Below are 15,163 nucleotides of genomic sequence, written 5' to 3'. Positions count from 1 at the left end.
GTTAAGCACGAGATCCCCTCGACACTGTATTGTGTGCTTGTGCTTATCACTGATTATTGCAATACAAGTGGCCTTTTGTTAATTCGTGTGTCATCTTGTTGCCTTTTTGTATGTGTTTGCTTTGTTGCGTAGGCTTACTCGCCCCTTTCGAGTGCCGCACGGGGCCCAATGATTATCCCCGTGACAACAAGCTACTTCAATTTTTGTGCTATGGGCTGATTTTTCTTTCTAAAAAGAATGTGGCCCGTGGCAAGAATTTTGTAACCAAACACTCTAATGCTATTCATTCTTGCTCATTCTTACCTAAAAGGGAAATTGTCTAAAACTCACCATAACTTTTTAAAATGTCTAAAACTCATTGTGTCACTAACTTGACGTTAAATAAACTAACAGGTGTTAATATATTACCATTTTACCCTTCATAGAAAAATATAAAACATATACATAAATTTTAATATTTTTACTAAAAAGACATGAAAAAAGGAAAAAGTTCAAAAAAAAAGTTTTCAAATATAAAATACATAAAAACACAAAAAAATATAAAAAAAATTATAGAAATTGCAAACAAAATAAAAAATTATTTTTAAATTATAGAAACTGTAGAAATTTAAAAACAAAAATCAAAAAATAAAAATTGTAGAAAAAACACAAAAAATTATAGAAAAACACATAAATTGCAAATAAATAACTAAAAAATACAAGTAAATTTATAAATTGTAGAAAATAGAAAAATGTAAAAAAAAAAGAAATTATAAAAAACATTGGAAATTATAAAAAAAACACTAAAAATGCAAAAAAAAAAAGAAAATGATAAATTTTTCAAAAAAATCAATTACAAAAATACATAAAGTGATAAAAATTTAAAAATTGATATATATATATATATCAACTAAAAAAGCAGAAATTTCAGAAAAAAAAGAAATGCTCATTTTAAAATATATATTAGAAAAAATAAAAAATTGTAGACAAAATAATAAAATTATAAAAATTTTCAGCATAATCAAACAAAAATTAGACATTGCATCCAAGGTATATTGCAATAAATTTTCAAAAAATATTTCAAACAATCAGATAAAAATTTACAAAAATATTTGTACATAAATTTGTAAAGCCCTCGATGGAGATTTACTTCGAAATTCAAGTTGCAAAAGTTTATAATATATTGCACATATTTTAAAACACTAGAAATCTCTTGAATTTTTTATCATTGTATTCGTTCCTTCACATCTTCAAACTAGAAATATGAGCGAGTGAGAGAGGGATAGTGGTGGTGCGGCAATAACTTTCAAACATTAGATCTAAGCGATAGAGAAAGAGAGGGTCGTGGTGGTGTGGTGCCCACATACTATATATCTAAGCAAGAGAGGGTGGTGTGACGTCTAGGAGATCTAAGTGAAGAGAGGGTGGTGTGATGCCCACCTACTATAGATCTGAGCGAGGGAGGGTGGTGTGGCATCTTGAAGACCTGAGCAAAGAGAGGGCGGTGCGAAACCCATCTACTATAGATCTAAGCAGGAGAGTGTGGTGCAACATCTTCCTTGGAGATTTGAGTGAAAAGAGAGAGATAGAGAGAGAGAGAGAGACTATGAATGACCAGAAGATTTGAGCGAGATGGGTCAGTGCAGCATCTGGAGACCTGAACGAAGAGAGAGAGAGAGATGACCGGTGCAGCATCTAAAGACCCGAGCGGTTGGAAAATCTGAGTGAGATGGTTGGTGCAACATCTGGAGACCCAAGCGGAGGGAGAGAGAGAGAGAGATTCAGGAGAAAAAATCTGACCCTAAATGAGCCTTTTTCTCTACTTCACTAGTTAGGGGTAGAATAAATCTAACCCTAAATTAGAGGATTTCGATTTTCTTTCTTTCCTCTCAGGTTTTTTTTTGTGAAATTTGGATTTTCTCCTTGTATGTGTTGGTTTAGTTCTGGTGGGTTCAGGACCTACCCCAAACTGGTAGCAAAAACCTCCTAATTATTTTTTGGAGTTAGTCTTTTCTCTTTTGATCTACCTTTTTAGGCGTAAGTCATTGCATAAGTCCAATCCTATGTGGTTTGCTATCTGGAGTAAATACTGGAGCATATAATGGGCATATTGGATTCTCCCTCCACCTAGACTTCTGAGGTGGTTCTTGACCTTTTCGGTGAATGATAGAGGAAGGCCTGAAATAAATTGTTCTTTCCAATAGGTCTCACTTGAATTAGTTAGTCTATGTACTTTGGACAGAAAAACATCCTTATACCATCTAAAATCAGATCATGTTTTACACTTAAGATTTATAAGCTGTTCACTTATCCTTTATGACATATCATCAGAATTCCCTATAAAATGATTTAGTATACTTAATACTATAGTGGTGACTTTATTTGAATTGGTTGGCCTTGACTTAAGATTGTTTCTCCATCTTCATCTCTTTTTACCAAATTTACAATATAATCTCTTTCGGCTTGGGAAAGGTAATTGTTCCGCCATCCTTTAAGTTTCCCTATAAAGCATTCAGTCATTATAGTGGCAATTATTTTTTCTTCATTTCCAACCAACTTGCTAGCACTGACATATATTGTCATGAGATGGATTATTTCATGAATTTGGTACTCAATTTTCCTATCTAAATTTCACTCATAAAATGTATTTCCATCATAACTTACATGAGGTCTTGTAGGTTCCTCAAAGAGTAAGTCTACTAGGGTATGCCTGGGGTAATAAGGCTTTTTACTTTTATATGAAAGCTTATTTAGCTCCATTGATGGTGTATCTTGTTTTGTTTCTATATCTCTGATTCTTTGCTTAATAAATCTATAGAATGAGTGTTAGATTTTTCTTCTTCTTCCTTCACGTTTTTAGAAGATGTTTTTAAAGATTATCCTTTTTCCCATTTGGTGTTCTGGAACAAAATCATTTTATTTGCTGTCTTTGTAGCTCATTTTGGACAAGTCTAACATCGCCCATTTGATCCTCATATCTCGAGGAAATTCTCACACCATTCGCATAGGCTTTTCCTTTTTAATTATTGTTGTTCTTTGATTCGAGACTTCTAAGGAGCTCAATAGAGTTTCAATTCGATTTGTTTGTTTGCCTAAGACATTCAGGTATATATTTGTATAATTATTTTGTTGTACTTTTAGGAATAGTGTTTTGGTATCACCTTTTCAGCTTCTTTGATTATAGAAGAAATTTTTATTGACAGGCTATTAGCTCTTCTTTCCCTATTTTTATTGCTTCAAAAGGAGGATGTATCAATTCTACAATTTTACCTGTAGAAGCAGTTTTCCATACTTTTGAAAGTTTATTTGTTACACATAACTCTAATTCTTCTTCTGGGGGTTTTATATTTTTAAATTCTTTTTGTTGTATAAACTGATTCTAAAAAGGAATATTTTCCTTAACTTCTATCATGTCTACGCACCAAAGTTCTCTAGTACGATCTCTCTCAAATTTAGAGAAATTTTCAAAGAACCATTTCTTTCTTATTGGTTGGGAATTAAAGTTTAGCCTACTAAGGTCTATATCTATTTGGAATTTTTCCTCAACTTTTAAAAGATTAATTTCAAAGTCAGCCTTTGTTGACTTTATAGAGGAGACTTGATTATGGGTTGTGTGATAAGCCGATGATGATGCATCAACTATTGGTGTTTCATATGTGGCATATATTATACCTGGAGGGGGGGGGGGGGGCGAGGTGATTCTATTAGATCCACCAACCTTCTAGAATAAGAAGATCTCACTTCTAACGATCCTATATATGAAGGTCTTGATGAAGCTGAGGCTCTTCTAAACCATAACTCTATAGATCCGTCTTGCTCACTGAATGTCAAAGCTAATTTAGTGGATTCAACGGGTCTGGGAGGCTCGGCATTGGCTATTAGCCACCTATCTGGTAATTTTACATCTTTCTACATAATTTGTCTAGGGATTGTGACGTTATTTCTAGCATTCGTTTGGAACAAAGTTGTCATTCCCCTTGTTCATGTTATCATAGTATTAGGACAAATGGTATTCATAGTCTTGAAGATCTGAGCGAGATGGTCGGTGCGACATCTGGAGACTAGGGAGAGAGAGAGAGAGAGAGAGAGAGAGAGAGAGAGAGAGTGAGAGAGAGAATTTTAGGAGAACAAATCTAACCCTAAATGAGCCTTTTTCTCTAATTCGCCAATCAAGGGCAGTTTGGTCATGATAATTATATTTATGCTGACATGGACAACTTCTGTTAGTGAATATTGATGTAGCTCTAACGGAAAGTGAGTTTTGAAAAATAAAAACTCACTAACATTGTGAGTTTTAGACATTTTGAAAAGTTAAGGTGAGTTTAAGAGAAATGTTGAAAAGTCATGATGAGTTTTAGACAATTTTCCTACCCATAATGAGCAAGAATTAAAAGAATGAGGCCCAAAACAATGAACCAAACATGGCGTAAGGGACGGGTTAAGCCTTGCTCCATATATCCTCTTCATTTAGTTAGGGCACATCGGGTTTAGACTGCACTAAAGAAGATCTGTTGGTATCTAGACCTGTTCATGGATCGGATAGCTCGATGGGCCAACCCGATCTAAGTTGGGCTTGGACAAGATTTTAGGTCCGTAGGCTCGGGCTCAGGCCTAAAATATCAAGCCTGACTTTTTTCGGGCCAGGCTCAGGCTTTCTCAAAAAAGCCCAACCCGAGCCCAAGCCCGACTTGATAATGTATTATATTAATAAAAATATATTTTATATAATAAAAAAGATATATAATATATTTTTCTTCTCTTTTTTCAAGTAATAATGAGACTTTTCATTATTTTTTTAGGTTTTGAGGTCTTTTAGTATAAATAAAACAACTTTTAATTGAATTAAAAAGGAAAAATCTTTTTTCTTTTCCAAATTTTTAGTGGTCTCGGGCTTGGGCCCGAGCTTCGGGCTTTATAGTCGGGCCGGGCTCGGGCTTGAATATTTTCTGTTAATGTAAAAGCAAAGCCCGGCCCGAACCCGGCCTGGCCCGTGAACAGGTCAATTGGTATCCCAAACCCAAGCAACCAAACGGACCTTAAACGATAAGAAATTACCGACCTGATACCTGTGGCAAATCTACACGTATTTTCTCGGTTCCGACTTCCGAGTTCAGATCCAAGACGAACTTCGGACTCCAGGAAAACGCATAAATAGGGAGGAGGAGTTCTTTCTAGGATCAGAATCCAATCCAACACCAGAATTCAGAAAAGTCCCCTCATCGTTCGAAAAGTGAAAACCATGGAACCCCAGAGCGAATTCCAGGTATTCGTTCAATCTCCAGAGTTCCAAATCCCATGCCATGCCCTAACCGTAAACCCTAATCAGACCTTCCACCATCTCAAGCTTTCCTTCATCTCTCCAACCGCGCCCCGGGAAACTCTAGATTCCCTATTCTTTTCCTTCTCGGGCAAGCCCCTCCTTGACTCCTCCACCCTCCTCGATTCCAAAATCCTCCCTTTCTCCACCCTAACTCTCCGAACCAGGCTTCGCGGCGGCGGAGGAGATGGCGGCGCAACCGGTGCAGAATCTCGCGACTGCTATCTCAAGATGTACGCCTCGAAGAAGCCCGATAAGGTCGACCCCAACGAGACCAGGTTATCGCGGTGGACGACTTGCGCTCTTTCGTTTGAGCCTCTCAAGCATCCTTGCGTCGTCGATCGACTTGGGAATGTTTTCAATAAGCAGCCGCTTGTCGAGACTTTGCTAGAGAGGAAATTGCCGAAGGAGTTTGGGCATATTAAAGGGCTAAAGGATATGATCCCAATTGAACTTTCTCCGATTCCGGGAGTGAAGTATGACGATGGTATCAGCTTCATGACGAGGTTTCAGTGCCCAATTACGGGCCTCGAGTTTAATGGAAAGTATAAGTTCTTTGCACTGCGCAGCTGCGGGCATGTATTGAGCGCCAAGGCTTTGAAAGAAGTCAAGTCGTCGACTTGTCTTGTTTGCCATCGGGAGTTCTCCGAGTCGGATAAGATTGTGATCAATGGGACTGCAGAGGAAGTGACAGCATTGAGAGAAAGGATGGAAGAGGAGAAGGCGAAGTTGAGAGAGAAGAAAGAGAAGAAGGCGAAGAATGGTGAATTGGGTGTTAATGGGTCGGAAGGAGGTTGCCTGGATTCTTCGCGGTTGAGCGGTACAAAGCATGCTATTGATGACAGGAATGTGGAGAAGGCTTCAGTAAAACTTGAAGGAAATGGGAAAATTGTGAATGCAGGTGTTACTGCAAAGGGAGCGACTAATGGTTCAGTTAAAAAGTTCAAAGCAACTGATATTGCGCCACCTAATGCTACCAAGGAAGTGTATGCATCTATTTTCACTTCGTCGAGGAAATCAGATTTCAAAGAGACTTATACTTGCAGATCTCTCCCGCTAGGAAGAAACTGATCGTAGGTTCCAAAGGGTGGTGATGCGATGCCTTCTTTGTGTGGTGATCTTTTCTTTTATCTTATTTGGCTCTCTTGTAATTTGCAGTCTAATAGGTATAATGTTGACAACATCTTTTGTATACAATATTGGATTTGATCGAATGATAATTTGTATCTTATTTATTGGGTTTTCATGGATGGAATTCAACATTTACTGAATCTTTTCTACTGTAAATTCTTGAATGAAAAAAAAATTTTTGCAGTCTTACTTTTACAGGTATGAAACCAAGAATTGATTTTTGATATCCTAGACAGAACTTTGCCATATAATTTATCTAGCTGGGAGCAGTTTGAACAAAAATTTTCTAATAAATTAAGCTTTCCATTCCATAATCACGCCCACAAAACACACAAACATAAAATCTAAAAAAGAAAAAAAAATGCGAAAAGAAACAGCAGAGAGCAGACAGTATGAACGGATACTCCATACAAGAAAAGAGACCGTTCAAATATAAGAAGAGAACCACCCCAGGGAATGATGTCTCAGCCCTTTTCTTTGTTCCACAAGCTTCTTTGACCCTACTCCACAAGTGTGTGCAATATCCTAGCTGATCTTCTCTTTCTTTGACCTTATTCATAAGCTTAGCAAGGCTTCAAGTGACTTCTACTGTCTTAATCTATATTGATGCTCATCTATTCCTGTTAGACAATTCTTAATGTAACCTTGACACATGGAATCCGCTAATGTACATCCTTGTCCATGGGTTGCATTCATTTTCTCTTGATGATTGAAACTAATGTTAGTCCAATTAGGTTAAATTTAACTTTCCCATGCCTTAAAACTATCATATTTGCAGTTGTAAATTTCCTTCTCTTGTAAACAACGTCAAGGTGGAGGTTCCTTAGACCAGGTGCTGTCAAATATACAATTGATGAGAGCTTATTTTCCTTTGGTCTTATTGTTCCTCCATTTATCATTCTTTCCAAGGGTGCAATAAGTTGGCATCTTAGGCCCCATTTGGCATTGTTCCTGCCTATTCCTGTTCTTGAGAAATTTCTGTTCCAGAACAGAAATGGAATTTCTGGTTTTTGGATACGCTGTTAATCTTAAGATTAGTTTTTCAAATCCATACTTAACAAGCCCTCATAAAAGTAATAAAAAAGGACCACACAGAAATGATGTCTTCCATTTGCAAGAAAACCGGTTGAAAAATGCGACCGATCGAACGATTGCAGCCCGGTTGAAGCTCTTCAAAGGCTTGAGAGTGCCTCGGCGGTAGGAAGAAGAACCCCACTAAGCTTGACTAGGGCTCCCTTATGGCTAAAAAGTTACGAAATTACGATTGTAACCCCACTCAACACGTGGGTAACCTATACAATGACATCGTGGGAATAGCGTGCTCTAGTTTCTCGTTCCTGTGGAGTGCCGTCCTGGTCACTCCAAAAAAAGGAGCTAGGAACATGCCATTCCCACTCCAAAAGAACATGAAACCATCGAAAATGTCATGCCAGACATGTTCCCATTCTGCGGAAACGTCGGGAACACGAAGAACACTCTCGGGGAACAATGCCAAACGAGTCCTTAGTTGCTCTCTAGTGCATAGGGTTTCTCTACAATATATGGTTCACTTCTTCTCTTGCCTTGCATTCAAGAGCACTGCTGGAAAAAGAGGAGTATTCCTTCTTTCAGGGCCAAGAGCTTCCGGAGTGTAAATGCAAAATTCAACTCCATACCATCTTATTGTAAAATTTGATATTCTAATGTTAGTGGCTTCTGCTAATGAGTTTGAACCTATTTTTCGCTGAAAGAGCTCTCTCTCTCTCTCTCTCTCTCTCTCGTGCGCGTGCGCATCGGTAGAGTTTTTCATCTCATACGGTCATACCAATGCAGCAGGCTGCCAGACTGACAATTCTAGTTTCCCTGATATATGCCTGCCAGTGCCCAATCTACGACAAAATTCAGAAAGATTTATTGGACCTTCTATGACTTATTTTTGTTCCAGAAGGGTGTTGGAAGGGATGTGACCATGTAAAAAATTCATCTAATTATTGGGCATAGATTATGAAATCCTAAATTTCTATTTTGCAACTACCAGCTGCTTGGATGTACATTTGGTTATAAACACCTTCCTACCAATTAGATATCCTATTATTAAAAAATAGTTGAAGGCTGCTGTTCACACAAGAAAACCTCCTTGCAATTGCTGAATAACTTTGCAGGGAACGAAGGAGAGGATTTAGCTAGTGTTTTGCTACATAAACAATTTAACATCAATTTCATTAAATTAAGAGAATAGAGGGAAAGGAATACAAGGGAGATAAAATAACTTAGCTCCCCAAAAACAGAAAACTCAGGGAAAGCAAACAATTTTCTGAGATGTTATTCCACGAAACCCATACTTATTCTAGAATCTGGTTATTTATTTACATTTTTGATAAGTAAATAATTTATTTTCAAAGGAGGGAGAACTTCCCTATAAAAAGTAGTTACTTGAGATCCATTGACTTAGTTTTACTGGTGTATCATTTTTTAGCTTTTATTGAAAGTATATCCCTTTCTACAAAACCATTTTCCTGGATGATCTACTTCCAATGATACTACAAACCCTTCAAAGATTATTTCAATGTTCCAGCCAAATGGACAAGCACAAAGTCAGAGAGATCATTCTCCAAAGGATCTTGTCCCTACTAATAAGTTCCTGAGATGACCATGAGGACAGCAGGCCTGCCAAGTCTTCTATCCTAACCCACTTACCCACTGGAGAAAACATCACTTCATTTTCTTTTAACATGAACCAATTCTCTTATTTCTCAATCAAGTTCAACATATTTTATCAATAAAAGATACAGCAAAGCAGAGTGACAATGGGATCCATAGCAGTGATTTAAAAGACACGCCTTGGTGCTTAGGCGAGGCACATTTTAAGGTATGCGCCTCATTTAGGCCCCAGGTGCAACACTTTCAAAAGGCATGTGCCTGGTGCACCTTGCGCTTCAGCCCAGGTGTGCACCTTTTCAAAATTTGTGCTTTTTTTTTTTCTATTTTTTAAGCCTAGTGGTCGGGCTAGGGGCAGACGACCAAGCCCCTTGAGGCAAGCCCAAACAAGTCAATGTTAAGGTCTTATATTCTTAATTCCTATTTGCTAATGTTGTTTATTCATTTATAGAATTATAAAATCATTTTTTTTTGTAGGGATTAAGAATTTAAGACCTTAACATGGAGTTGTTTGGGCTTGCTTCGAGGGGCTTGGTACAAGGGCAACTCATAGAATCAGGAACGAAAGATGCTTGACTATCTATTTGAAATAATGCAATTGGGAAAGAAATAAAGAAATTAAAAGCTAGAGATGCTTGAATATGTTCTGTATGCTATTTTTTATTTTATTTTTGCATTTTCACTTTGAATATGTTTTATATATTATGTTTGTGTATTTTAATTGAGTTGATAGGATTTTTAAAACATTTAGTTTAAAATTAAAGTTAATTAATAATATTTTTAACATTTTCTTAATTTATTTTTGAGTTTTTTTTTTACTTTTTTTTGCATTTTTTTTTTCAATTTTTTTGAATAAAAAAAATGGTCATTGTGTTTTTCTTGCACCTTGTGCTTTTAAAGCATTGATCCTTAGAGTGACAAATGGTTTACAGATTTAGGAACCCTCAAAATTATGATTCTTGAATCAAGTGAAAACTTAGAATAATTTTTGAACCCATGCAAGATTTGGTGGTCAAGTTTTTACTGATTTTAATGATTTGATTTCTGAAAGGCGAGGCAGGAATGGAAGCTGATCATGTTGGGTTAAAAGGGTTTCTGGACTTTCAATAACGAAAAAAAGAGATTCAAGTGGATGACACAAGATATGGAAGTGTGTTTCAGTTGGTGGGCTAAAAGGGGAGAAAATGGTCTTGCTGATGTCTTAGCAAAACAAGGGGTGGGGAGGAACCAGTTGTTATGGGCTCAATTGTAACAGTTTTTGTCTGTAGGGTTAAGAAAATTTACCTCTCCCTATCTTGTAAGTATTAAATATTTCTAATGAAATTCTGTTATTGATAACTCATCAAAAAAATTCTGTTATTGATAAAAAAAGACTGGAAGTTGTTCATGTTGGCAAATACAGGGCTTTGATCAAAGTGGTCTCTTTATTTCCACATTCCACATGCATTTATCTATGGTTTTGGAGGATAACCCATTTAGGAAGCCCAGCATTTTAATGCTTTTTCTCTTTATTACCAGAAAAGATAATTTAAATGAAACAATTCACAGCTGTCCCATTGTTGAAATGGTATGAGCCTGCAAGAGTCTTCTGATATTTATGATGTTAGAGAATATATTGTTCATGAAATCCAATGGAATTCTTTTTTTGAAAGCATGCTAGTTAAAAAATTTGAATTCAAACCAAAATCCTGAAATGGTGAGAGAGCAGAATTGGTTTCAGAAGGGGTCTTAAGGAATAGGGGTTGGGAATGTGACCCTTTGGCTGATTTGTTAACTCTACTCAACTCGGTATGTTTGGACTCACATTCAGCTGATAGTCGTATTTGGACTGCCCCACTATGGGTACTTTACATGTGCCTCCTTTAATGCCTTGACCTCTCAAGGAGTTGGGGGGTTAATTCACCCTGTGAAAGAGATTTGGAGTACACTAGTCCCACCTAAAATAAAGGCTTTCTACTAGGAAGTTTCTCATGGTAAGATCAACTCTTGTGATGTGCTCCAAAGAAGAAGGCCCAATAAGTACCTTTCACCTCATGTATGCTTTGCAAAGAAAATGGTGAGACTATCCCCCATTTACTATTCTCCTGTCCTTTTGTGATTTGTGTTTGGAGGCATTTTTGCTCCCTCTTTGGTTGCAGGTGGGAACCCCCTCCAGATGTGGCCAGTCTATTCAGCCCTGATTTCATGAGACAACCAAAAAAGAGAGGAAGAATAATGTGGAGGGCAACAAGAGCAGCTCTGTTGTGGGCCATATGAGAAGAAAGGAATGGGTTGGATTTTCAAGGAAAAGCATAGCACAAAAGAAGATACAATAAAAAGTATAAAGGTGAAAGTAGTGCATTTGGTAAGTACACTGGAAGCTTTTAAAGCCTTTTCAATGGATGATATCCTAAAACCATGGGGAACAGTGACAAAGTCCACAATAGTGAAAGACATAGTGGTGGCGGAATGGAAGTCCCCCTCATATAACAATGTCAAATTGAATTTTGATGGAGCTCTGTGGGTAACCTGGGGCCTCAGGAATTGGGGGAGTCTTTAGAAATGGTGAAGGTGTGGTGATAGCCACGTAATCAGGACCGATTGGTTATGGGGACTTGTTAAAATCTGAGTTCCTATCTCTCTTACAAGAGTTGAAATTAGCCAAATAGCTTAGAATGAAACAGGTGGATGTGGAAGGAGACTCAAAGCTAGTTATCAGATGGGTGAGGAGAACGGCAAACAAGTTGGCAGATGTCCTATCAAAGCAAGGAGTCCACAGGGAACATCTTTTTTGGCAGAGTTGTAATGGATTTTATAAATGATTGGGTTACTGGATAAGATCCAACCTCCTATGAAATGATTTAACAATATTTAATGAAAAATAATTCCTGTTTCTGATAAAAAAAAAGAATTCAAAGAAAAATCCTAGTCACAGAAGGTTGCATGGATTTTGGCTGAACGTGGAGTTCCTTCCTATGCCTTGTCTAGATAATGAATTTGCCATGCTGTTGGCTGAATGTGGAGTCCACCTGTTGTATATCACCTCTAATAGCCTTGCCATTTCCCTAATGTCCCTAATTTCATGTCCTGCAGGTTAATTTCTTGTATTAACCCCAAAGTGATTCTTCACTATACCTCACAACTACTTGCCTCAGAACTCTATCAATCATCATTTGTCATTGTTAAATCAGGGTGTGATTACTTTCAAGCATTCAATTGTTTGAACTCCCATTTCAATGCGTAAAGTGTTACTTCTCTTCTTCCAGCCATCATTGCTGCTGGCACAACTACGGTGCCCAGATTCAAGTACAGAAACATATGTAGAAAAGGGGGATATGACTCCACTTTCTAAAATCCCAAACACATATGGGTATACGTATGTCATGTAACATGCTTCCATTGAGAGAGTTTTTTGATCAATAATCTTGTTGAGATAGTTGAGAATAAAACACAATTGGAAGGAACTCCTCTCTCAAGCAGGAAAGGAGGTTTTATTAGAAGCAGTGGTCACACCCATTCCAAATTATGTCATGTCCTGTTCTTGTTGCCCAAGAATATTTGCAGGCTTTTAAAATGCACCTAGAGAAGATTTTGGTGGGGCTCAAGCAAGAATGAGAGAAGAATAGCTTGGGTGGATCGGCAAACAATTAGTAAAAACAAAAGGGTCAGATAGACTTGGCTTTAGAGATCCTCATTATTTTAGTATTGCTCTCGTTACCAAGCTTGTGTGGAGGCTCTACACTGAGCCCAATTCTTTGTGAATCAAGCTAATTAAAGTGAAACACTTCCCTTCTTGTAGTTTCCTTTCATATAATATTGGAAAATCTGGTTCGTGGGGATGGAAGTGTTAAAGGGCTGTGCTAATAGGTGAATAGAGATGTGTTAGAGGGTGGGATGACTGGTAGGTGAATAGAGATGTGTTAAAGGGTGGGATGACCCCTGGTTACTGAGAGTTTTTTTTTTTTTTTGTTGTAAAAGGTAAGGTAATTTATTCATTCAAAGAGACATTACAATAGAGCCCAGGCCATTAAAGGCTGCCTAGGACCACCTCAGATTACAATCTCATCCAAGACTGAGAACAAAACAACAAACGCAAATTCTGATTTTTAAAATCCTCCGTCGCTGACACCCAAGACAATAACTTGCCCACAGCTTTCTGCACTATTTCATCTGGACTTTTAGATTTACCATGGAAAATTCTGTTATTTCTCTCAGTCCAAATAGCCCAAAGTACAGCTGCCGGAATGGTGTTCCAAACCAAATTTCCTTTCTTGCTGAGACCCTCAATTCTCTAACAGTTCAGCAGCTCCTTCACTGAATTTGGTTACTGAGAGTTTGTGGGTTCAGAATAATGGGGCCCAGGCCCAAATACCTAGCTTTTAAGGTCATGGGTGACTTTTGATCCTAGCAGTAGACAATAGAAAATAGATCTCCTTAATTATATCTTCCTTGCTATGTTGATTCCATTCTGCAAATTAGTTTGGCCAGATTTGATTGGAAGGATTCTCCTTACTGGAATCCGGATCCCAAAGGCAGGTTTCTGTGAAGATGCATACCTTCTAAAAGGTAAGGAAGAGTATAATCAGGTCTTATTGTCTAAGTTTCAGTGGAAGCAATTGTGGTCCATTCCTACAGCTCCCAAGAAAAAAGCTTTTCTTGTGGAGGGTTATCCATTATGGTATTGCCCAAAAGAAAATCTCTTTAGAAGACACTTGGACCCTTCTTGTAATGCTTGCTTGCAGGTGCTGGAGTCTGTTGATCTCATTCTTCGTGGGTGTGATTACACTTGTGTGGTTTGGAAGTAACTTCGGAATTAGGATGGATAATACTAATAGTTTTGTTGACTGGATGAGACCCATAATGGATTGCATATCTCTAAACAAGCATGGCAAGAGTCTTACAATTCACCATGCTATTATTGTCTGTCGGTTTTTGTGGAACTCCTGACCCTTCTAAGATAATTGATCTTGCTTTCAGGAAATTTTGGGAGAGGAGGATTTGAAACCTGTCTCAGACTGTCAATAACATCCTTGGTGGGAAATGATGAAATGAATGATCTGACTTTTCGCTCTCCACCAGCAGTTCATGTGGCCTTTTTGGTGCTGCAAACTACGCTCCATGTGTGGCCTTGTCCCCCCAGTTTTGGATGAAGCAATTGCTTTCAGAGAAGGGGCACTATTCTTGCATCTCTACTGTCTGAGGGTGTACTGCTTTTCTAAGTGACTATCAATCCCTTATTTTGGCCTTGAGTAAAGGGATACAGAATTTTGATAGAGAAGATAAGAACATAAGTTTATTCTCAAAGATATTATGCACATATTAAAGCACCACAAATGTTCGTTCAATTTTGTGCGAAGGATCACAAATGGAGCAGCTCAAACTATGGCCATGCATTGGAAGGAATCTGGTTTTCTTATCTGCCTGAGCAGTTTCGTCCTTTACTTGAAGACTGTTGGCTAGCTTGTTGGTTTTGATTGTTTTTGTCTGTAGATTTCTTAGGTGATGTGTTGTTTCTGTTGGTGTGTATGTGTGACTGTGTGTGTTTTGGATTTGGTTTATATGCTGCTTCTGTGGTTTTAATGAAATTCCTCTTTTTGACCAAAAAAGGGATCAAGAGAGAAGCAAAAGGGATAGGTGGAATATTGTTGCTATGGAATATTCCACCTATGTTGATTCCATAGAAAGTAGATCTCCTTAATTAAAGGGTGGTGTTTCCGTGTTTCTTTGAGTGGTTGCAAGGGAGTGCTGTAAGGTGTGCTCTGTAAGTAGAAGTTAGAACCATATGTAAGACCAAAATAGCCTTTTCATTTGTAGGAAGAGAAAAAGGAAAGTTTAAAGAGCAGTCGTTTGGGTTCTTCCCCTTTTTTGTATATTGACTGTTTGAAGATTGGAGTAGCAGATTAGAGACGTACTTCAAGATTGCCTTTTGGGTTCATCCCATTAAGATTGAAGAATCATTTTGATGATAACGAACCTTTGAGTTCTACCTCTATGCCGAACTTATCAAATCTGAAGAAAAGTTAGGGCTATATTTAATTGATTTTATGAAAATACTACATATGGCGTATTGTTTAAATTTTAAAATTGTTTATTGGTTAAGTGGCACAAGAGATACAGGTT

At 37.6% G+C, this 15,163-nt stretch overlaps 1 protein-coding gene across 2 annotated transcripts; it reads left to right on the top strand.

The window, feature by feature from the left end:
- Positions 1 to 5,055: 5,055 nt before the first annotated feature.
- LOC104610706 (RTF2 RING-finger protein) lies at positions 5,056 to 14,960 on the top strand. 2 transcript variants are annotated; one of them, XR_016079431.1, is made up of 2 exons: positions 5,056 to 6,462; positions 14,021 to 14,960. XR_016079431.1 is itself a non-coding variant. In XM_010277452.3 (2 exons), exon 1 carries the CDS (start codon positions 5,219 to 5,221, stop codon positions 6,365 to 6,367), a length of 1,149 nt encoding a protein of 382 aa, XP_010275754.1. In that variant the 5' UTR covers positions 5,056 to 5,218; the 3' UTR covers positions 6,368 to 6,410; positions 14,021 to 14,960. The 2 variants fall into 2 exon arrangements, 1 of the variants encoding a protein (XP_010275754.1); XM_010277452.3 differs by having other exon boundaries at positions 5,056 to 6,410.
- The last annotated feature ends 203 nt before the right edge of the window (positions 14,961 to 15,163 follow it).

Source organism: Nelumbo nucifera, chromosome 8 (assembly GCF_055504915.1).
Source record: "Nelumbo nucifera cultivar China Antique chromosome 8, China Antique-T2T, whole genome shotgun sequence".
Lineage (NCBI taxonomy): Eukaryota > Viridiplantae > Streptophyta > Magnoliopsida > Proteales > Nelumbonaceae > Nelumbo > Nelumbo nucifera.
The sequence above is the reverse complement of the archived record's forward strand: the minus strand, read 5'-3'. Positions and strand labels throughout refer to the sequence as shown.

What these genes read in the sequence shown, in the direction of transcription:
- LOC104610706 (XM_010277452.3), top strand. Translation starts at nt 5,219, where the DNA reads ATGGAACCCCAGAGCGAATTCCAGGTATTCGTTCAATCTCCAGAGTTC.